The sequence below is a fragment of the Sus scrofa genome, chromosome 13 (genome assembly GCF_000003025.6).
Source record: "Sus scrofa isolate TJ Tabasco breed Duroc chromosome 13, Sscrofa11.1, whole genome shotgun sequence".
Taxonomy (NCBI): Eukaryota; Metazoa; Chordata; class Mammalia; order Artiodactyla; family Suidae; genus Sus; species Sus scrofa.
In genome coordinates this window covers 21,512,831-21,538,398 of record NC_010455.5, presented here as the reverse complement: position 1 = coordinate 21,538,398, position 25,568 = coordinate 21,512,831, and the positions used below count along the sequence as shown (strand labels likewise).

The 25,568-nt window shown below is 39.7% G+C and overlaps 1 protein-coding gene across 1 annotated transcript in view; it reads right to left on the bottom strand.

The window, feature by feature from the left end:
- STAC (SH3 and cysteine rich domain) overlaps positions 1–25,568 on the bottom strand; it is a 119,215-nt gene that overhangs the window by 10,386 nt on the left and 83,261 nt on the right. Inside the window, 3 exon segments of the mRNA XM_003358355.4 lie at positions 3,586–3,723; positions 3,818–3,869; positions 24,134–24,222. Coding sequence (XP_003358403.2) covers positions 3,586–3,723; positions 3,818–3,869; positions 24,134–24,222 — 279 coding nt within the window.

The window sequence follows — 25,568 nt, the reverse complement described above, 5'->3', positions numbered from 1 at the left end:
GTGGCCCTAAAAAAGCAAAAATTAAAATGAAATAAAATAAAATAAATAAAAAACAGGGTCATATTGACCATTGGGTTATAGCTTCCCAACCTCTAATCTATATAAAGATATTTTATACAACTGTTAAAACCTGTGTTTTGATAAACATTTAATGACTAAGTTAAAAAAATAGTTGAGAAACTAAATAGACTGTGATATCAAAATGTGAATTTGAAGCAAAGTTCAGTGGGAAATAACAAAAATATTTATGTTGATAATCATGTGAGGTTGAACTACCTATGATCTTTTTTTCTGCTTTATAACTTTTGGGGGTATTTTTCAAATTTTCTCCACAATAAATACATTTTAGTTTTGTAATCTAAAAATGATTTATCTACTTTCCTTTAAAGCTTTTATGGAATATAAATAATCAATTAAAATATTTCTATGGGGATGTCAGAACTATGGGATATTTAAAAAATTACTTTTATAGTGTTTAAGTCAATTTAATAAGTGTAGTGTTTAAATTTCGAAAATGAAGAAAACAGGAGTTCCTGTTGTGGCTCAGAAGTAATGAACCCAACTAATATCCATGAGGTTTCAGGTTTGATCCCTGGCCCCGCTTAGTGGCGTTGCCGGGTGAGCTGGGGTGTAGCTCATAGTCCCTAGCCTGGGAACTTCCATATGTAGCCCTGAAAAAAAAAAAAAAAAAAAAAAAGAAAAGAAAACATACACTTGTGTCAATGCACAGATGTGTTCACAAAAAAGGATAACTTAATTCTATGTGCAGCAAGAGTTCTGTGAAAAAACAAGGTTATAATGGTGAAAAATTAACCCCAGAGGCAGAAATGTGATTTAATCGAAGAGATATATTGCATTTGTTTTCAGAATCAAATTTTTTTTTCTATTTCCCTGCTCATAACCAGTTGTCTCTTTACATTTTTAGAGTTATAAATATCATGCTGGTTATTCTCTGATGTTTACTAAGAAATTTTAGGTGGCACTGGCTACGGTAGATGACTTCCCCATTTAGGCTTTTCTCTGAATGATGTTGGCAGCAAGGGTAATGACCTTGCTCAGCACCCATGGAGGTCGGGCTCTGTGCTTTACACACATGATACATTTAACCCTCACCTTCACATCAAGAGGTAGATGCCTCTGCTAATTTTACAGATGAGAAGGTTGACATCCAGAGATGACTCTGCCAAAATCACAGAGGATATAGATCCATTTCTTTATGATACTGGTAGAATCTGCTTTTGCTACTATATTGGACTATCCTAAATCAACACGTATGTTTTGAACTTTTACACCTAAAATAAGACATGAAAGTGGAGAAAAATGAAAAAAAAATTCTCAGTGACAGATTTTTATTTAAAAATTTTTTTTATTTTTATTTTTTTGTCTTTTTAGGGCCATACCCATGCATATGGAGGTTCTCATGGAAGAGGGTCGAATCGGAGCTAGTAGCTGCTGGCCTACGCCACAGCCACAGCTACTTGGGATTGGAGCCATGTCTGTGACCTACACTACAGCTCATGGCAATGCTGGATCCTTAACCCACTGAGCAAGGCCAATGATTGAACCTGCATCCTCAAGGATGCTAATCAGATTTGTTTCCGCTGAGCCGAGACGGGAACTCCTCAATGACAGATTTTTAAATCGTAAATTGTCTTTCAGAGGGCTGATTTTTTTTCCAAAAATTGGTTGCCACAGTGACAACAGAGACTGAGGATAGAGAACTGTGCAGGAATAAAGAGACCTCAGTGCCTTTTGTTGACCCACATGTAATGGGAAATAAAAATGCCTTCAGTTGTTACAGAACTACTATAGGACATAAAAGTGAGAGATGGAGATGAAGGTCATTCTTAAATTTTGGCTTTGATCGGAACACCTGGGAAGTCTGTAAAAAGAATGATTTTACCCTTTATCCTGAACATTTCTGCTTCAGCAGGTTTGGAGTAGGGAATCAGAAATCTGCATTTTCAACGAGCTCCCGGATAATTCTGATTCAGGTGGCATAAAGACCACACCTTAGAAATACCAGGCTAGACAAATATCAGGTTATACTGCTTTTCTAAAGAATCATGGGCAGATCCAGGTGGTTCCAGGTCCAGGCTGAAATGCTGTGCTGTGTCTTGAACGTGTCTAATTAAAGAGGCCAGCTTGTTTGTTTCATCTCCACACTGGCAGGTTGTCAGTGTAGCCATGAAAGTGGAGAACGTAGGTATGAACCTATTCCCAGAGAATACTTTTGGGGGAATACGGCCAAGGGATTGATAGAAGTCATTGAATGGCTGTTCTGTTTCTAGAAATTGATCAACTTGAGCAAATTTTAACTTGCCTTCTGGTTTCACTGATTTGTATTTTAATAATATAAAACAATGTTTCATTTAAAATGGGGAAGCACAAGATTATTCTGAGAAAAAAAATCAAACACGTTAACAAAATGATGTAGTAACACTTTGTAAGTAAGGACGAACATTTCATTCAAAAGACTTCCCAAGGAGTCCTGTCGTGGCTCAGCAGAAACAAAATCGACTAGTAACCATGAGGTTGCAGGTTTGATCCCTGGCTTTGCTCAGTGGGTTAAGGATCCGTGCCTTGAGCTGTGGTGTATGTTGCAGAGGCAGATCCTGAGTTGCTGTGGCTGTGGTGTAGGCTGGCAGCTGTAGCTCTGATTTGACCCCTAGCTTGGGACCCCTTCATATGCCAAGGATGAAGCCTTTAAATAAAAAAAAAAAAAAGGAAAAAAAAAAAAAAAGACTTCCCAAATTTTTGGAACTGACTCCACTCATTCTGACTTTACAGTTGGGTAAACTTGAAGAAGTCTAAAGCACTGGCATGGAACCCAGCTGGGAAATGGGTCCATTTGCTTTGGGGTATGCATGGCATTAGAAACGGGGGTCTCAGTCTGATGAGGGTGATTCCATTGCCTGGAATCAAGAATGACTCTAGGGCGCCTATATGAGCAAGAACTTGTTTCCAAGGGGCCATCTGGTCTTAGGACACTTGTACTGTACTTTCAAAGTTTGTTCTGCATTTCCAGGGCACACAGCTCAGTGGAAAGCAAAGACCTATATTTAAGTTCTAGCCTGTCCACTTAATAAGTTTCTGCCCCTTTGAGGAAGGCACCTCTCCTCTATGAGCCTTTGTTTCCTTATTTATAGGGCATATGTAGGATTTCAAATAAAATGTAGGTATATAAGTTTTATAAATACTAATAATATATATGGTTCCCAGGGGAGACAAATGAGCTTCCTAACATTTTGGTTTTGTATGTTTAGATCCTCTACGCTAACACTGGACTAAGAATATCTTTCCTCAGGGTGAATGCTTTGACCATAACTCCACTCATTAGCTTTTTTTTTTTTGGGGGGGGGAGGACTGCACCTATGGCATGTGGAAGTTCCTGGGCTAAGGATTGAGCCGGCACCACGGCAGTGACTTGGGGCCCCTACCATGACAATGTCAGATTCTTAACCTGCTGCACCATCAGGGACTTCACTGACTCCACTCATTCTGACTTGTATGTATTTCTATTTGTCAAAATGACTGTTACTCTATTTTGGTCGTACTTGGTGTGCATTCGTGTGCTTTACTCACCTGATTCTCTTTCAGTGTTATCTGCCCCTGTTCCTTACACCCAATGAAGGTTCTAACACATCTAAAAATCTTCTCATTTTGTTGTACTCTCTGAACAAAGTTGGCTGGAAAGAAGCCAATCCTGTCTTGAATTTTCCCCTGAAAGGAAAAAGGAGGCATGCATCCACAATTGTAGCATTTGTTGTAATTATAGTTACCAAATGATTTTTCATAAAGAAAAAGAAATACTTACTTTCCACCAGTCTTCATTGGAGTCCTCTAGAAGAGTTATCATGTCCCCAGGCCTAAAATGAAGAATGAATGAGTTGAGTGGGGAAACAGAGGGCAGAAAAGAGAGAAAGATGGTACTTTTAAAGTCAGAAATGGTAGTATTTCATTTATACAAATAATCCTAAAATAAAGAGAATGAAAATAAACATGCTTTTTACCTGTTCTTCTCACCCATGTAAATAGTTTTCTTAGATCCTGAAAGCAAGTGTAATTTCTGTGCTATATTTAAAAAAATAACTTTTGGCTTTTTTTGTTCTTTTCAGGGCCATACCCGCTGCATATGGAAGCCCCCAGGCTAGGGGTTGAATCAGAGCCATGTCTGCAACCTACACCACAGCTCATGGCATTGCTGGATCCTTAACCCACTGAGCAGGGTCAGGGAGTGAACCTGCATCCTTATGGATACTAGTCCAGTTCGTTACCACTGAGCCACAATGGGAACGCCTTCTTAATACCTTTTTTGTTTTGTTTTCTTTGGTTTGTTTTTTTATTTTGGAGGTTCCCAGGTTAGGGGTCGAATCAGGGCTGTAGCTGCTGGACTACACTACAGCCACAGCAACACAATCTAAGCCACATCGGCCACCTACATCAGAGCTCATGGCAATGCCAGATCCTTAACTTATTGAGCAAGGCCAGGAATCGAATCCGAGTCCTCATGGATGTTAGTCAGATTTGTTAACTGCTGAGCCACGATGAAAACTCCTCAGTACCTTCTTGAAACCACTTTTACTTAGTTCTATTTCCCTCGTCTACCACCTTTTACGTTGGTATAATTTGGAATTTTGTTTTAAATTTGTGTGTGTGTCTGTTACATTCTCCATCAAGAATTACTTGGGTTTAGTTCCCTTGTGATTCAGCGGGTTAAGGATCTAGCGTTGTCACTGCTGTGGCTCTGGTTACAGCTGGGCGTGGGTGGGTTCAATTCCTGGCCCAGGAACTTCCCACATGCCATGGGCGTGGCCAAAAAAAAAAGAATTATTTGGGTTTAACTGAAGAGTTTTTTTTTTTTTTTCTTTTGCTATTGGTATTGTTGATATGGTGGTTATTTGCCATTTCTTATTTAAATTTCACATCCACATGAGTGTGTGAATGCATGAATGTGTCTTTTAATTCCTTCACCTCAGCACCACATAGTGCTTTTACAATAAGACTCATTTTTCAACTTGGGAAAATCTTATCTACAATTTTTTTTCACTGTTTTCTCCCATTCATTTTCTTTCTTCTTTCTTCCTGGAATTTCTAGTCAACACATATTGGACCTTCTGCATCAATCATCCATATCTTTTGTCTTTCTTACACATTCCCTATATCTTTTAAAGAAATCTCTATGTTCTAAAATTTTGCTCAATTTAATCTTCCTGGTTGCTTATTATGTGTTTGGGCTTGTCTCTTATATTATTTACTGTGATACTGAGAATTTTAGGAAAACAATTAATTTCCAAGAGTTCTTTATTATTTTCTCAAAGTTTCCTTTTCACATTTGTTACTTTATGTTATGAACTATTATGATGGATATTTCTGAGGATAATATTATACATTTAAAACAATATTTCCTCCCTTTACTGAATAATTTGTTTCCTCTAGGATTAGTCTACTTTTTATCTTATTTCTTCTCCTTCATTATGTCAAGGGATTTTTCTCCAACACCTGTGTTTCTCCATATTCATGACTGAAATCAGAGGGTATAAATAGTTGGACAAGTTTCTCACATACATCGTATCTGCAGTGTGTAAGGGCTAATTTCAGGCACTGTTTAAAAGAGCAATGTGTGTCAATTGATGCATCTCATCTTTGGATACTTGAAACTATAGCAGACAAGCAATCTGGGGCCTCCTACTATCACCTCAATGGCTAAAACAAGGGCAGGTTTCTTAACCCTAGGAAGGGAGAAGATTAGTTTATGTTCCTCTAAATAGAGCTGCCTTTTCTTTCCCTCCCTCTCTGTAAAAGCTCTGGAGGTCCAGAATTTTCTTTCTTTCTCCATTATGTGGCCACACAGGTACCCTCCTTGGGCAGTTTCCCTTTCTTTAGAGTACAGGTAATAATTTAATTCTAGAGTCAAATGCCATTGCTGCCTATTGCTCATTCTAAGTAGTAACATGGTATTATGAACACAGTTGCTGTGATAATGCTGTGTAACAAAAAGCCCCAAACCTCACAGTCTCACTGACAGTCTTGGATGCTACTGGCTGTTAGCTGGGATAACTGAAGTGATTTTTGCCGTATTCCATGTTTCTCATACTCCAAAAGGCCAACTTGGACATTCCTGACTGCCAGGGCAGCAAATGGAAACAAGCAAAACACATAAGGCCTCTAAGGTCTAGGCTCAGAACTGGCACATTATCATTTCTGCCTCACTTTATTGGGGAAAGCAACTCTGTGGTCAGAGGAATTGCTAAATCTCACTGCAAAGGGCATGGATATACAGGGATGGTAAAGAATTGGGACCATTAATGCAATTCAGCTGACATGAGTTCATGTTCTTTAATGAACTTGGTGTGAGTTTAGCGTCTCTTTGAATGTGCTCGTATATTTCAAATTGTTTTTTCCCAAGTATTCTTTGGTCTCTGGTCATCTTTGTTCTCTACTTGCTGTAGCCTCCCAAGAAATTCCTAAGATTTGTGGGTCTCTGATAGTATTATTTATTTTCTAGTACTATTATGGATGTATTCTTAAAACATATATTTTTTGACATTTTAAGGGATTGAAGCAAGCAGGGAAGTAGATTTGTGTGCTCATTTTGCTATTCTGGTTCAATCTCCTCTGCTGTCATTTTCAATTCTCGGTTAATATCTATCTTTGTAGGGGATTCCAAATATAACAGGCTTGTTGCACCTGAGGCATTAAACACAACTGGCATTTTGGTATTTTAACAGTCACAGTTTCATGCTGATGCCACAGAAAGCGAGAAGGCTAAAAATCACTTTTTTCCCAGGTGAGGGATTTAATTAAGCAGCAAGGATGAAAGCTGATGTAGAAAAATCTTTCCAGCTCCAGCAGATTTTATTTAACCTAGTAACCTAAGAAACCATGTGTTAGTATCAACTACAATGGCTTTGCTGATGGTTTGGTAGAAATTATAAGTAGGGAATCAAGCTGAAGATTTGGAAAAGTACTTTTTCTTAAAGGTGTGAAACAGTGCTGCCTGAATCCAACTTCTTTTTTTTGGTCTTTTTGCCTTTTCTAGGGTCACTCAGGTGGCATGTGGAAGTTCCCAGGCTAGGGGTTTAATCAGAGCTATAGCCACCGGCCTAAACCAGAGCCAACTAGGAACCACAGGATCTGAGCCTCGTCTGCGACCTACACCACAGCTCACGGCAACGCCAGATCGTAAACCCACTGAGCAAGGCCAGGGATCGAACCCGCAACCTCATGGTTCCTAGTCAGATTCATTAACCACTGCGCCACGACGGGAACTCCCCAACTTCTATTTTTATGCTTAGAGAGAGATACAGTCTTTACCAGGCCCAGAGGTGGACATTCCTTAAGCCCATGACTTCACCATGTGAACTAGACCCACATCAGAATAAGGCACTCAATGGAATACAAGCTATAACTTTATGGCAAAGACCAGACATCCTGACATCATGACAGTGTGATGGGGATTCTGCCTTTTCCTACAAAAGACCTCTGCCAGGATCTGAAAATCACTTGGTGAGTGAAGAGAATTATTCGTCCCTTTATTCTTTGTTGTTTTGTTTACCTACCCATTCAACAAATATTCCAGAATGCTGACTCTGAAAGAACAATTTTACTTGGCGTTGGGTTTACTTTGGTGAGGAAAGGCCCCAGTGGAGCTAATATTCTTTTTTTTTTGCCTTTTCTTCAGCCGCTCCCGCAGCATGTGGAGGTTCCCAGGCTAGGGGTCTAATCAGAGCTGTAGCTGCTGGCCTACGCCACAGCCACAGTCACAGCAACGAAAGATCCGAGCCGCATCTGCGACCTACACCACAGCTCACGGCAATGCCGGATCGTAAACCCACTGAGCAAGGGCAGGGATCGAACCCGCAACCTCATGGTTCCTAGTTGGATTCCTTACCCACTGCACCACGACGGGAACTCCTGGAGCTAATCTTCTAATGAGAAAGATGGATAATAAATAAGCAAATGCATAATTAAGTATTTAATAAATAATAAATATAGAAAGTGTATATATAGCTAACAAGTTTATAACTGCAAACTGACTTCAGGGCTATGGAGGAAATAAACAGGATGCAGTCATAGAAGAGTAGATATCATCTTATTCTGATATCCACTGATACCAGATTTCAGTGATAGGATTTAAATACTCTAATCATCAGGCAGAGACAGCTAATGTCTCTTTTTCACTTTGGGGAGGATCTTGCTCTAGGGCAGCTCTTGAATCCAAGGCAGCAACTCTCTAACACTTGGGTTAACAAACCTGTGGCTTGGAGGATTGTTTTCACTGCCCAAGTGACCCTGCTTGGCTTTGCCTAGCAATCTCTGCATCCTTTCCCACGCTGGGATACAGGCAGTCGATCAGAGTACACATGCCAGATGAAACCACTCTGTGTAATATAATATTTGTCATTTATTTTAAAATTATGTCTTGACTCAGTCTTGAAACTCTGAGAAGAGATTGATCAGTTCCCCTTAAATAGATGATTACATCAACACTCCACAGCACTTTCCTTATTGGGCTTGAATGCCCTGGGAGCACCATGAACCAGCTCCATCCCTAAGTGCTCTGGGGCCAGGTACCAGACAACGAGGGACAGCCTCTATGCCTTGGAGCCTGTGTAATTATTCAAATTAGTTAATCCACAGGGAGCCTGGGAAACCTCACTAACTCCAGCTGCTGCCCATACATAAGCTGCCCCTACAGCTCCAGCTGCTATTCCCCTGACTTCCTGGTTGCTCTGTGTGGCCCCATGTGACCCCGTGTGGCAGCCTTTAACTCTCAACTGTGAGTTCACTTCTAACTGCACTCCACTTGGTTCTCTTTTCCTACCTGTGCTGTCAGTGTGCTACATTCTGTCATCAAAGAACTACACTCAACATTCTGCCCACATACTCTAGGAAGGGAGAGCCTTGCCATTGATCCTGGAGGAATGGAAGCATAATGCTTAAAATTCTTCTTCCTTTTGGTTGGTTCTAGGATGGAAACTGCCAATAAATGAATGGCTCTCTGCCTACAGCTGTTTCATGCCTCTGTGGCTGACCAGGCCCTTTTCCATGAAACAATTCTTTCTTATTTTGCATTATCACACTCCAGGCGCGAAGAAAGTCCTGTTCTGGTCTAAAAGGTATTTTCTTTCTTTCAGGTGACTTCATGTTCCTTTATGCATAGATTTTATGATTTAACACTATCTTTATTTACAAATTCTGGAGATGAACTCATAAGGCTCCCAAGTACTTAAAAAGAGGTTACCTTTGCTTAATTCAATTGATTATCCTAAGTTTAGGTAAAAATTCTGTATATTGTAACCCATAATTAAACACATTGATAGAAAGTTTAATGTACTTCAGAAACAATACAAGCATGAATTTCCTATTTGGAAGCAGACAGAACACCTTAGCTGGCCTATTCTTTTTGTTTGTTCAATAAAATTGGTCTTAAACCCAGAGGAAGATTTTCAGGTTGGTTATATCATGATTTATGGAACATCTTGAAATGATGAGGGAACTATAGGCTATCAACAAGAGTAGGAATAAAATAACAAAAGCTAACTACACAACCATGATGAGGAGGACAGGGTTTACTTGTAAGTATTTATGTCTATGTGCATGTGAACTTGATGGCTGCTATCTGGGGTCGTTTCCAGCAGTCCTCGGCCTCCTTCATTTCTTAATTTTCCAGTTGGACATAACAACTCATCTCACCCTCCACCAGGCAAACTGGTCTCAGGAACTCAGAGGGCACAGTGTACAGAGCATATGAATGATGCAAGCGAGCCTGGCCATCTATAGGGAACCCTTCTGCAAGATGGTATGAAGATGGTTTAGTCTTCCATGGGTGGGAGCTCCTGGAGGGTGGATTGTGAGCTGTCCTGAGGCTCCCAGCCCACCTCTCTCTGTTCCCCACATAAAGCACAGATTTCTAGGGGTGAACACAGCAACATCCTTTCCAGGAGGTCACCGCTTCAGAGAAATACATTTTCCACTGTCTGAGACAACCTGAGACCTCACTCCTGCCTGCCTATGGAAGCCTACAGACACAGCAGGATGCTCTGGGTGTTCTCAGCTTTCAGAATGGGTTTTTCCCCCCACCTTAAAAAAGTTTTATTGAAGTATAGTGGGTTTACAATGTTGTGGTAATTTCTGCTCTACAGCAAAGTGATTCAGTTATACACATACACATGTCCATTCTATTTCAGATTCTTTTCCCACATAGCTCATCATAGGATATTGCATAGAGTTCCCTGTGCTATACCATAATGCTTTGGATGTACTGAATATTTTTGACTACAAAGGAAATTTGTCTGTCTTTATCCCTCCATCTCTGCCTATCGAGCCAAAGGAAATTAGATGACATTCAAGGATTTTTTGAATGCTTATGTCGTAAGTTTTCTTATCTGTCGAGTGATGATAATAATGGTACCTACCTCAATTTTTATTTGAGGGTTCAATGAGTTAATATATGTGAAGCATATTAAGATAAGCCCACAAAGATGGTGGCTATTATGGTTAAGACACAGTTACACAGAACATTATAAATCAACTATACTTTAATAAAAAATAAACTAAAAAAATGCTAAAAAAAAGACATAGTTCCTGACCTCAAGATGGTGGTGATCTCAAAGGGGAAAGATGTGTAAACTAGTAATTACAGTAAATGTCATTGCTAAATGAGAAGAAATATGCTAGAGGGGCACAAATATGTGTGGAACTGACCCAAACAAAAATTCTAAACACATGTGCTTCTTTGAGATTCAACTACCTCAATTATATTTACATGATTACATGCTATGCATTATATACATATCTTTATACACAGTGAACTACATCTACTTTGCAAAGTTACTACAGGAATTAAATGAAAATGCATATGTGGAATGCATTTAGTACTGTTGGTGATATACAATAAAGGCTTTAAAACTCTAATATCCTCCTAAAAATGTATTTTTTTCATTGGGAAATGAGAGGATTTTGTAATCAGTACTTTTATTTTATTTTTATTTTTTTGTTTGTGCCCACAGCATGTGGAAGTTCCTGGGCCAGGGATCAAACCTGTATCACGGCAGTGACCTCCAGTGCAGCGACAATGCTAGATTCTTATCCCACTGCACCACAAGAGAACCCAGCAATCAGTACTTTTAAATGAGTGTCCTTTTAGGTTCTGGCAGGGAATAGTCTTTGACTTCTTGTCTTAAAGGGCTTCAGACACTGACTTTTGATGTGATTCAGAGCTTTGTAAAAGTGTTCCCTCTGCTTATACCCACATCCCCCCATTTCTCTTGCCCCTGGACTCCAGCTAGTGACCAAAAAGTACGGCAGGGCCCAGTGTGGAGCAGAGATGCATGGGAGATGCTGGAGGGCTTGAGGAGCAGCCACAGAGGCTGGAGGGGACAGCATTGTTCTATGAATGAAGTGGGCATGACCAGTAGCATTTTTACAAAGAAAGAAGGAAGGTTAAGAGAGACTTTACCACTTATAGGCAGAGTTTGATTCTAGCACTAGCTCCACTAGATTATAGTGCCTCTTGTAACACCCAAACTCTGTGATAACTCATTAGAACTGTCCATTTTACTTTGCAACTATTTGGGGACATTTTTACATTTCTTATACTTACCCATTTGTTAGGCAAAAAGAATCCCCAATCAAGCTTACATCAATCACCATCACTCAACCCAATCAGATCTCCTCAAAAAACCAAGCTAAGGGGAACAAAAAAAGGAGCCAGCCAAACTGCTCCATTAATTTTAGATTTACTGCTTGATTTTTCACTGGACCTATTTCTCAATTTCCATAGTTCTGGTCCAGAGTCTTTTATAGTCTGGCACATAGGTAGGTAGCAAGGGACTCCTGAACTTTGCAGTCTGATTTTGTCTTAAGCCTGGCATCCACAAGACTGCCTGTACCTTCTCAAGTCCAGAGACCAGCTCAGAGAAAAAGCATTTGGCTAAAGGGCCATTTGGAGGGGATTTGGTAAATGTTCCTGAACTGTCATGGATCACGCTCTCCAGAACCTAATTGAAAAAGGCATTTGAGTGAGAGGGAGGCTGCTAAACACATTAGTGACATTCGGGAAGATCTGGGTTTCTTGACATAGTGCAGCATCAGAACATAATATGCATCAGAGGCTTTCCTCAAATAGCCTTAATTGCATTTTGATGTCCTGGTGACTGTGAAGATTATTTTTAAATCAAATTGGTGCATTAGAATTACATTTAGTTTTAATTAAGTTGATGCATTTGCTAAGCAGTAATGTACTTAGAGAATGGAAACGAGACACCAAGAGAATCTTATTTTGTCTTGCCCTGTCTCAAGGGCTCTCCTTTCTTATTTTATGGAGGGTTTATAAACCTTACAGAGTGAAGGATTACCAAATAAATCACAGGCCAAACCCCAATGCAGACCAGTATACTGAGCACTGACTATATATAAGGAAACCTGCATTTTGGTTTGGGGTTGGCCACTGGACCACTGTGTATCTTTGGAGAAGTCAGATAAGTCACAGTTGTTCTCAAATTCAGCAGATAATCAGAATTCGGGGGGAACATTTACCATGCAGATATCCAAGTGTGATTTGACTTCTAGGTCTGGGTGCAGCCCAGGAATATCTGTTTTAATAATATTCTCTAGGAGATTCTTATGGGTTGGTTGTAACATGTGGCTTAACCATCCTAACCATAATTTTCTCCTTTGCAAAACATTACTCGCTTGGATAACCTCATAGATTTGTTAAAGGAAGCAAGGGGCTGTCAGGGACAATTTGGAAGACGAAATGGGCAAAAACAAGGACCAATCTGAGTGTCCTGTCTCACTTACCCCTTCTGGGTCACCTCCCCCTTTCATTGTCTTTGAGCTGTTGTACATCTGCAAGTTATAAACCATTGATGATAACGCTAATCATTCTTATCCATAGAAATGCAAGTGAACTGTATCTGGCAGAATGTAGTCAACTATTTCCCTGTGAATACTGACCAGTTTTGCAACTGTTTGTAAATTTACATCAGCATTCCTAATTGCTTACATATGGGTAATGTGAATTTTTCTTTGAACCAGATGTGACTTCACACTGGTTCTCTCATTTATTAATGATTCAAATAAAAATTTTCCTATGTGCTCATTTTATATTTATACAATGGTTATGATTTTATCTTAATTTTTAGAAGTTACTCTTGACCAGGGGTGACTTTTCATGAACATACTCTGTAAACCACAAGCCTCCTATTCTTTCAAACTAGACCTAAAAATCCTAAAAGACTTACAAGGAGTGATGTGAGTGGCCAAAGTGGGATAAGTACATTATCTGAATCTGCTGATTAACATAAATTGTCAACCTTACCTGAGAGAAAACCTCATAGTTAAAGAAGGATGGAAGGGTTGGGGTAGGAGAAAAACTAGTGGACCAAGAGTCTTCCTTCCTGGGTAACAGCTCTGAGGCTCCACTTTCTACTTGTGGACTTGGTTCTCCCTCTAAATTCTAAAGGGTAAAGGACCATAAATTGTCTCATTGGAATATGAACTGAACAGCTAGGTGTCCCCTGGCTAAAATTTTACTTTATTGCATTTTAAGATGGCCTTTCCAAATGAGAATTGGAATGAATACAGGAATCTAAATATGCTTCTGCAATGAATTTCCACTACTTCTTTTGTAATGGGGTTTGCAATTGTTTTGCATTTGGCATGGGTCTCTTGTTCAATAGTTTAACTTATTCTTCTGTTATCCTTTCCTCCCTGGAAAGAGAAAGACTTCTCACTAACCAAGCTGGTGGGCACCTATGTCCTCTCTTTCTGGAAGCTTTGGCTTGGCTGTGATGCTACCTTCTGCAAAGCCTTCCTTGACCTCCCAAGGATACTTCAATGCTTTCTTCTTCTTTTTTTGAAGATTAAATGAAATGATGTATCATAAATAATTTGATACATAGTAAATTCTCCCTAAATATTAGTTTGCTTCCTCCCTTCCTTTTAAGTTTTAGATCACAATCCTATTCTGCAATGGGATGATGTGGTTGGAAGCAATGATCCCTCCTAATTGATGTTTCAGTGCCTTCTTGAGGTACAGAAGCGCATCCTAGACTACCTCCCTGCACAGAAAACCTCACATTGGAGGTACTTTCTGGTCTACTCTTTTCATCTAGGGTTCCCCAGCCTTATGACCTCTTTCAGGATCAAACCTGTGAACTGTTCACCCTGCAGGGAGTACACATTCACACGTGTGATGAGTGGTGGGTAGGTAAAACAAATACTGGAAATAGCCACACAAGGGTTAAAATTCCTTTTAACCTGATTTCAAGTGAAGCTTTCAATAAATCAGAAAGAGGTGAGCTCAGGCCATCCCATCTCCAGAGGTTCTTGTGAATATTAGCTAATAAGACAAGTGGTTGCCTGGTTTTGTTCAGACGTGCCCACGGAAAAATCCAGGACTCATTGCTTCCAAGAAAGAGTCTGGCAATTCAAGAATCTAAATCAAGAATCTAATTTGGGGTTACAGAAGAAGATACGTTTTTCTTTTAAGCCCTGTAAACTTAGGCGTTCTGCCACACACATACTGAGTGGCAATTAATTTGCGTCTCTCCTAAAATGTAATAATATTCAAGAAGCAGTCCCCTAATTCCCTCTCTTGGCATATAGGAATTTTTTTCTCTCTTTTTTTTCCCCTTATGAAACATGGCCATTATCATATAAATCTGTTTGGAGAGAACTAATAAAAATAAAAATGACTTAAATGTGGAAAACCAAAATGGATTCTTTGGAATAGTCACATATGGTCACTAAAATATGTATTTGGGACTCTGAGTCTCTTATTTACTCTTGATCTTTAATTTTCAGAGTCCCTATGATGTTTTGGGGGTTTGTACTTACTCAAAGTACTTATATCTGCTGATTATTTAAGTTATATGTCAACTTGGCAAAGCCACTGAAGTTATTTATATTGATTTTAAAAAGATGTGTTGGTGTGAATAGTAAGTGATGGTTCCAAGAATGTTTTGCAGACATCTGAACCCAGAAGCACTGCAGGATAATGAGGTTGGTTATGCTGTACATGTGGAAGGTGGGACTTATTTTCATCAAAAGGCTAAACATGCATTATCAAACTTTTGCTAACAGTGTGCGCACGTGTGTGTTTTTGTGTGTGTAAGTTAATATCTGAATGTGTGAATGAAAGTGTGTGAGTTTGTGTATATCTATGAGGAGTGTATGTGCATATGTGTGTATTACACACATGTACTCATACATTTGGCCAAGAAATGACTGACACATGGCCTTTGTGAGTTCACCAGGCAGTGTAGGATGATAATGATGCCAGTGCTGACTATAATGGAGTTCTCTAGTTTGTATTTCAAGCAGCATTTTAAAAAGCCTTGCTCATGAATTAAGTCAGCATTCCATAAAGTGTAATTTTAAGGGTTCATCAAAAACTTCATAATAAGGGTTATTGGTAAAAACTGTATAAGATCCTTAATGACAGAAGGTTATCTACTATACTAGGTCATTACTCTCAGACAAAGGAACCTGGGTGGCTCTTTAACATTAGCAGACCTCGAATCATCAGCAGTGGTCTGGAGATCCCTCCCATGATAGCATCACATCTCCTATATCAGTGGTAAAATTCCACACCTGTAGCATGTCATGTGAGCAACTGAAAAACCTAGTGAGGAGATGAGGGGCAGTGTCACAGCCTCCTAATTCAAGACCAATTAGATAAAGTCTTCTTGAACATACTCAAAGGCTAGAGAGAGCCTTTAACTGTGTTTTATTTTCTATATATTTTTAGGGTAATTAATCAGCAGACCAGGAAAAAAAAGACACATTGTGAAATGATACAAATTGTGAAGAGAAGGTATCTAAACTATATTGCATATCTCACTTTGTACTGGGCATGAAACTCACATTTAAAAAAAATTATCTTGAAATGAAGCAAAGCAGCCTAAGGCAGAACTCTAATTAAGAAGATATGGGAGAGATGGGATTAAGATGGCAGAATAGAAGGACTAGAGCTCAACTTCTCTCCTAAAAACAACAAAATTAAAACCAAATGCTGAGCAATCTTCAACCAAATGGGCCAGAAACTTTCAAAAAGATATCCTACTCCAGAACACAAAGAGGAGGCCACATCAAGAGGTAGGAGGGGTGATTATGTGATACAAGCAACCCCATATATCCAGGGTAGGAAGCCCCACAGACTGGAAAGTAACTGTATCACAGAGACTCACCCACAGGAGTGAGTTCTGAGCCCCACATCAAGTCCCCATGCCTGGGGATCTGGCATTGGGAGAAAGAGCCCCCAGAGCATCTGGCATTGAAGGCCAGTGGGGCTTGTGTGCAAGAGCTCCACAGGACTGGGGGAAATAGAGACCCCATTCTTAAAAGGTGCACACAGACTTTCACGTGTATTGGGTCCCAGGGCAAAGCAAAGTCTCCATAGGAATCTGGGTCAAACCTGACTGCAGTTCTCAGAGGACCTCCTGGGAAAACAGGGATGAATGTGTCTTATTGTGGGGGAAGGGCATTGGAAGCTAAGCTCTTGGGAATATTCAGCAGCTGCCTTTCTCTGGAGGTGGCCATTTTGGGAAAATCTGGCCCCACCCATCAGTGCTGAGAAGCCCCAGGGCAAACAACAATCCAGGTGGGATCACAGCCCCGCCCATCAGTAAACAGGCTGCCCAAAGACCCCCAGGCACACAGCTACCTCTAATCCCACCCAGAGACAAAGCCCCACCCACCGGAGGGATAGGAGTCAGCTCCACCTACCAGTGGGCAGGCACCAGTCCCCTCCCATCAGGAAGCTTACAGCAAGCCCCTGTACCAACTTCAGCCACAAGGGGGGCAGATGCCAGAAGTAAGAGAGGCTACAACTCTATTGTCTGTAAAAAGGTCACCTCACCAAAAACCTATGAACATGAAAAGACAGAGAACTATAACTCAGATGAGGGAGAAAGAAAAAAACCCAGAAAATCAACTAAGTGATCAGGAGATTCTCAGCCTCCAGGAAAAAGACTTTAGACTGTTGATGCTGAAGGTGATGCAGGACATTGGAAATAAACTGGAGGCAAGGATGGATAACTTACAGGAAACACTGAGCAAAGAGAGACAAGATATAAAACTTAAGCAAGAAGAGATGCAAAATATAATAACTGAAATAAAAAATTCATTAGAAGCAGCCAACTGCAGAATATAGGAGGCAGAAGAACAAATAAGTGAGGTGGAGGGCAGATTAGTGGAAATGGCTGATGTGGAAGAGAAAAGAGAAAAAAGACTGAAAAGAAATGAAGAGAGTCTCAGAGAACTTTGGGACAACATTAAACGCACCAACATGCATATTATATGGGTGCCAGAAAGAGAAGAGAGAGAGAAAGGGACAGAAAAAAATATTCCAAGAGATAATAGCCAAAAACTTCCCTCACATGGGAAAGGAACCACTCACTCAAATCTGGAAAGTGTAACAAGTACCATATAAAATAAACCCAAGGAGGAATACCCTGAGACATATATTAATCAAGCTGATCAAAATTAAAGACAAATAGAGAAATCTTGAAAGCAGCTAGGGAAAAGAAACAAATAACATACAAGGGAACCCCGATAAGGTTATCAGTAGATTTTTCAGCAGAAACTCTGCAGAGCAGAAGGGAGTGGCATGATATACTTAACATGATGAAAGGAAAAAAACTCCAACGAAGATTACTTTAAACCAGCAAGGCTCTCATTCAGATCTGAAGGAGAAATCAAAAGCTTGACAAGTAAGCAAAAGCTAAGAGAATCCAGCAACACTAAACCAGCTTTACAACAAATACTAAAGGAATTTCTCTAGGCAGAAAAGAAAAGGCCGCAACTAGAAACAAAAATACCACAATGACAAGGCTCACAGTAAAGGTATATATACAGTAAAGATATGAAAACATCCACGCACAATTATGCCACCCAAAGCAGAAATCATGAGAAGAGGGAGTACAAGTGCAGGACACTGGAGATGCCCTTGCAGTTAAGAGACCAACAACTTAAAACAATCTCATATACATATATAGACTCATATCAAAATTTCAGAATAACTGCGAACCAAAAATCTACAATTGATACACAAACAAATAAGAAAAATCAACTCAAATACAACACTGAAGACAGTCATCAAACCAGAAGAGGAGAGAACAAGAGAAGAATGAAGAAAAAAGAGCAACAAATACAAATCCAAAGCAATTAATAAAATGGCAATAAGAACATACATATCAGTAATTACCTTAAATGTTAATGGACTAAATGCCCCATCCAAAAGCCATAGACTGGCTGAATGGATACAAAAACAAGACCCATGTATATGCTGTCTTCAAGAGACCCACCTCACTTCTAGGGGCACATACAAATTGAAAGCGAGAGGGTGGAAGAAAATATTCCATGCAAATGGGAATCAAAAGAAAGCTGGAGTAGCAATACTCATCTCAGACAAAGTAGACCTTAAAATGAAGAATATTTTAAGAGACAAGGAAGAGTACTATGTAATGATCAAAGGATCAATCCATGAAGAAGATATAACAATTTTAAATATCTACACACACCAACATAGGATCACCACAATATATAAGGCAACTGCTAAAAACCTTAAAAGGACAAATCGACAATAACACAATAATAGTGGGGGACTTTAACACCCCACTTACAGCAATGGACAGATCATCCAGGCAGAAAATCAATAAGGAAACACTGGCCCTGAATGCAGCATTAGGCTAGGTGGACTTAATAGATATTTATAGGACATTCCATCCATAAGCAACAGAATACACATTCTTCTCAAGTGCACATGGAACATTCTTTAAGACTGATCACATCCTGGGCTACAAATCAAGCCTCAGTAACTTTAAGAAAATTAAAATCATATCAAGCATCTTTTCTGACCACAATGCTATATGACTGGAAATCAATAACAAGAAAAAAACTGCAAAAAAATATAAATACGTAGAGACTAAACATCATGGTACTAAACAACCAATGGATCACTGAAGAAGTCAAAGAGGAAGTTAAAAAATACCTAGAAGTAAAAAAAATTTTCTTGTTAAATACTCAATCTCCCTAAGAAAGAGAAAATTGAAGCTTTGAGAGGTTAAACAGTTTGTTCCAATTGATGTAGCTAGTAGGTGTCAGAGCTGGAAGGTAGACCCAGGTCTGACTCCTGGACACTGCTCCTTTCTGCCTTGTGCCCTTGTTCTCTCCTATTCTCTGACCATGATGGTGAGAAGATAGAGTATTACCATTGTCTGTGAGTGCCAGAGATTTGGGTAGGTAATAGCTGATGAATTTATTAAGGTAGTTTGCACTGAAACTGTAGCATAGCAGACTGTGAAGCCTCTGCCTTTAGACAGCATTGGAGACTATGACAGGACCACAATAATTCTAAGAGAGTACTCAGTGACCTAAGAATAAGGAGGTAGCACCCTGGGCTCTTCCTTGGTGAGGCCCATTTCTCCATCCCCAAACTGTGAGTGTTTCAGTAAAGGCTTAGCAGGGCTTTTTCCAAATTGTCTTGAACCTTTCGTTCTCTGTGACTGTGACTATAGGCTACTTTTGGTCTCTTTTTCTACAACTCCTTCCTGACAAATCATACTCATCCTTGGCTCAAGGCCCATCTCCTCCAAGGAACAGGTCCTGGTTAACCCCTCTGAGCTGGATTTGCTTCTCCTTTATAGTTTCCATTATATTAACATGGGATTTATTTACAACATCAGTTCATTCATTTAATCTCTACAATACTCATTCATCCATCCATGAAATATTTATTAAGCATCTACTATGTTTCAAGAACTATACTACACTCCAGAGACATAGGGTTAGCACAAATAGATTTATTTTCATGGACTTTGCAAGATAAAGTTAACTAAATAATTCCAAAATACACAAATACGGTGTTCCCATCATGGCACAGCAGAAACGAAACCAACAAGGAACCATGAAGTTGTGGGTTCAATCCCTGGCCTCACTCAGTGGCTTAAGGATATGGCATTGCCATGAGCTGTGGTGTGGGTCGCAGATGTGGCTCTCAGATCCTGCATTGCTGTGGCTGTGGTGTAGGCTGGCAGCTGTAGCTCTGATTCGACCCCTAGCCTGGGAACCTCCATATGCCACGGGTGTGGCCCTAAAAAGCAAAACAAAACAAAACAAAAAACCCAAAACAAAATACACAAATACAAGGTGAGCTAAGCGCTTTGAAGGAAAGAAATACGGTGTCATAAAAAGTATAAACGGAGGGTCTCACCTAGGTTGCGGGTGTCAGGAAAGGCTGAACAAAGGAAATAAAATCTGAGCTGAGATCTAGTGGGTGCAAAATAGACAACTGGAAGAGGGTGTGTGTGTGTGATGGTGTGGTCGGAGGGGAGGAGCAGGCTACAGGAAGGAAAATTCCTTGGAAGTGGTAGTGTGGTTCTTTTGGGGAATAAAAGATGGAACAGACAGGTGAGGGGAACAGAGGTACAAGAAAAACCAGAGAAGTCACCAGGGATGAGACTGTGTAAGTCCTAGAGGCTCCTATAAATATTCTGGTCTTGACCCAAAGGAAATGGGAGGACACTAGAGTTTTAAACAAGAATATGTGTGTCCTTGGAGAATAGACTTGTGGTTCCCCAGGGGGAGAGGGAGGGAGTGGGAGGGCTCGGGAGCTTGGGGTTAATGGATGCAAACTATTGCTCTTGGAATGGATTTACAATGAGATCCTGCTGTGTAGCATTGAGAACTATGTCTAGATACATACATTATAACCCAAAATGGGGGGAAAAAGTATGTTTACATGTATGTGTAACTTGGTCCCCATGCTGTAGAGTGGGAAAAAAAAAAAAAGAATATGTGTGTCATGAACAGAACTAAGTCAGGAACAATAATTATCTCCTTTCACAAGTGTAGAAGTAGACTCAGGTGGCTTATGGAACTTAGGCTTCAGGGGGTTACCTAGCTAGTGAGTGGCTTGGCTAGGGCTTAAATCTACATCAAGTGATGCCTGCACTTTTTACTTTTAAATGTTCAGTGAATCCATGTTGATATGTTAATTCTCTCTCTCATTTCTTATGTATGAAAAGGAAACATTTACTATGGAGTATGAATAGAAGTGATTGGAGCTAATATTATTTAACTTGTACTATGTACTGGATATTGTTATCTTAATTATTCACAGCATCCTAGGAGGGAAGGCCCTATTATCCCTATTCTCAAGGTAAGAAAAAAGGGTTTCAGAAAGTAAAATAACATTCCTTACTGTCAGAACATAGAGGAGCTAGGATATGAATACAGTTTATCTGACATTAAAGCTTAGATGACTTCCAGTACACTGTGCTGTCATTGTAGTCTTCTCTCTACCCCAAATAAATGGGAAGGCAGGAGTGGTTATAAGACTAGAAACACAGACACCAGGTAGGGACTGCCACAATAATCTAGGGGAGAGATAAAGGTGGAGCTGGATAAAATAGATTTTAGGCAAAGAGAACGAGTAGGAACTGAACATTAATTACATTCTGGGTATTAGGTAAACAGAAGCCTCAAGTGGCTGGTTTGGAGCCTGGGAAGATGGTGACATCATTCACTTTAGGGAGCAGGTTTGTGGGAGGGTGGGTAATGCTGCTGAGTGCCATGCATTCCTGGGGTAGGCAGGTAGGGATGTGATTACAGAAGTCTGTAGAGAGGTCTGGACTATTGGCTGCTGGCAGAAAAATCTTTATTATTGAACAGATATATAACAAATGCTTGCTGAAATGATGGTCCATCTGCTCTTGATCTATGACTGCTGGCTTTGCCAGTGGCCTTTCTTTGCCCTCAAGCCCACACCCCTAACATTCCCTGTATTCTCACATCCTTTGTTCTCTTTCCTAAGGACAATACCCAGTGTACTTCCCAGGATCAGAATGCAGGTGGGTAAGAATGGTGTTTGGTTAAAAGGATTTTTTTCTGCCTTACGTTTTAAGGAGAAAAAGATAATTCACAAAGCCCCCAGTTCATTCAGGGAATGATACTAAATCCCCAAAGCACTGCCTCTCACATTCTAAATCAAGTGCTTGGCTTTTAAAATGGGAACCTACAATCTCTCTGAAAAAAAAAATGTAAGTATGATTTATTGCTCTAATCTTGCAGTCTATGCAATGCAGACACTCCACTCCTGGGAATGGATAGTCCTGTTTGCCTTGAAGCAGACTGTAAACGTTTGATTCGTGACCAGACAACTTGACTTTTAATGGCCTGTGACCGACTAAAAGAAGCACAAAAACTTACGACTGCCACCAGGCAGCCATACCTTACTCCTCAGTACCCCCAGAACATTCTAGATTTCTCTGGAGTTGTATTTCCATCTGATGACTACAAAACAACTTCCTAATATAAAACTGTGTGACCCACACAATGAGGGGTTGTGAAGTTTTAAATTCTAAAAACCCAAATGATAATATCAGCAGATAGTTAGTGGTGGACTGTCAGCTGAGGGCAGGACACCCCAACGATGTTTTCTGATGAGCAGGTTTGCTATATCTTTGATGTAATAGGACCTCACCGGATAAATGCCATCTCCTCCTGCTGCACCTAAGCCAGGCTGTGCAGGTAACATTTACAACCCCAGTTAGTGATTCAGCATGGTGATTTTCTCCAGGATGAGAAAATTCAGATGTATAAGTGCCTAACTGTCTGAACAAATCTAAGGAACCAGGAACTAGGCCTGAACTCTGCTCTGGAAAGGCCCCAAAAGAAGTCCACAGACAAATACAAAGCTGACCTTGGGTGTGAGCAGAGGGAGTTGCCAGACTCCTGCAGGACACCCACATCTGCTATGGAGTCTTGTTGAGTGTTATGTCACGAGGGGCAGCTGAGCTGCTGAGGTTGACCCCAATGGCACAAGGGACTGGGGAAACAGGCTGTTGGTAGATCTCTCCTTTAAGGGGCTTTGGGGAAAGGAAAAGAGGAGAAGGCTGATTTCACCAAATGAGAACCACATTTGGGTAACTACTAGAGGGGCCATGCAGAGGAAACAGCATAGACCTGAGATGTGGACAAGCCCACAAAGCATTCTAGAAGCCATATGCAAGGAATATCCGGTGACTGAGAAGGTGGCCTGCGTGGCATTCAGACAAGTGGAACCTATCCCCAAATGGAGGCTATTTCCCTAATGTTCTGATATTTAGATGGTTTTCTGTGCTAAATTATCTCCTCATTCTCTTCTGAAGAGGAAAGAACTCATTTCTAAGGGTCCATTTGGTTGGAAAAGCAGCCCCTTGTGTCCTGCTCTAGGACTGAAAAACACCAAAGCCTTCTCTTGCGATTACTTGTCTTTTGGGTCATGAACAGAAGGAAGGAATGAGGTCTGTTCTTTGAGATAAGCCAATGAACACAAATACAAAAACTGTAATGACAACTAGTTTCTGAGTGTTTACAATGACTGTGACACACGCTTTATGAACCTTATTCATTTCATCCTCAAAAATGCTGTAAAGAGAAAAGGTCGTGATGCCTCTTTTATGAGCAAATAAACCAGAGTAACAAGATGTTTATAAATTACTTAAGGTCACACAGTAAGTAGGATGTGAACACAGGACTGACTCCAGAAGCACTACCCCTGAAACACAAGGAAACTATGGTACAGAGAAAGGTTCAGATCTCATGAGGGCCCCAAGTATCTCTTGTCTTCCTATGTTTCAGTTACCATGAAATGGGATGTTTCCTGACACAGAAGTACCTCTGGGTGCGAGCTAGGGGTAGCTGCCAGTGTCTGGCAGAATAAACATGGGGTTTTAGTTTGATTCTTCGATCAATACTAATTTGCGAAATAAATAAATTTTTGGTCCCTATTAGATCCCACAGGATGCCAAGTGCATTTGAGCTCAACCTATGTATAAACTTCCAGTAGCAGCTCTATTGATGATATGGTAACTGTGCTTCCTAAAGTGTGGTCCCTGGACCAGTAGCATCAGCATCACCTGCAGACCAGTCAGAAATGCAGATTCTCATGCCCCACCTGCTAAATCAGAAACTCGTGGGATAGAGCCAGCAATCTGTTCACTAACATTTGAGAATCACTGATCTAAGGCATTTAGAGTTAGTACAAATAGAATTAGTTTTTTTTTTTTTTCACATGGAACACTGACTTTAAAGTTTTCTTTCACTCTCTTTTTTTTTTTCCTTTAAAAAATATGTTTACCTCATTTCCAAATCTTCATTCTCTTGTGGTATAAATCTGTACAAGGCAACATAGGTGTTCATCTGTAATGAGTCTTTGGAAGGAGGTCCCTGAAAGAGAAAATAAAAGAAAAATGAGAGAAGGAAGGAGGAAGAAATGGAGAGAAGAAATAAAACAGGAAATGGAGAAATTAAATGTAATTCTAACATATGGATCTTAAGTGTTAAAATATTTGTATTAAAGACCTTGTTTCAAATATGGGTTGGTTTTTAATTTCCTGGCTAAGTTTGATTTCATTACAAACTATTTGAAAACATTTCTGTGGAAGTCTTTGTCAGAAATACTACAATTTTCTTCAACTTTTGTTTTTTTTCTGGTCTGCACCCACGGCATATGGAAGTTCCCAGGCTAGAGGTAGAATTGGAGCTATAGGTGCCAGCCTACACCACAGACACAGCAAAGGGGAATCTGAGCTACATCTGCAACAGCTCATGGCAATATCGGATCCTTAATCCACTGAGCGAGTCCAGGGATCAAACCTTCCTCCTCATGGATACTGGTCAGGTTCGTTACTGTTGAGCCACAACAGGAACTCCCAAATTAACTTTTTTCTTTGACACAGTTGTTCATGAAAGTGATAGAGGCCTGGTCCCAGGCAAGAGAATATTCTCTCTATAGAAAGGGGTCATGTGGATAGTAGTAAACCACTTTGACTTCCTAAAATGGACTTTTAAATCAGTTAGCCTACAAATTGTTATCTAGCCTATCCAAGGGACCTAGGTATATTCATCTGGAAATCGGTCCACCTATGTTGTAGAAAAATTATAGATGTTGGCATCATACTGATTTAATTTATGATATGGTATCACTACCTACAGGCTATAAAACTTTGCAATAGTGATAATAAAAGCTACCATTTTTGATAGCCTACTGTGCACCAGGCATTATGTTACATGCATTAGCATTCTTGAACCTCACAATGGTCAGGTAGATTCTACTGTGTCCCTGATTTTTAGACTATACAAGAATCTTAAAGGTGTTACTAACTGTTATTATTAACTATTATTGTTAATGTTGTATAAATGTTTATGCTTTATAATATATAATAAAATTATATAATATGTAAGAGATATGTATCAAATCATTATATGTAACATATAATATAAATCATATAATATAAATATATGCCATATATAGAAAACATAAACAAAGGCTGCATATAACTATATTCTTTTAATTTATGACTCACTCTGCTATCCAAATCTCAAGCATTTTATGTAATATTATTCTATTCTAATTGCATCTGTACATTAACATAAAATATAATATATATTTATGTATTATAAAATATCTACACACTTGATATATAGAGTGTATATCAATTTGTATGTAACATACACAGCAAACAAAAGCATAAAGTAAATACTTATCCTTTTTATCTTGGATGAACTGTGAT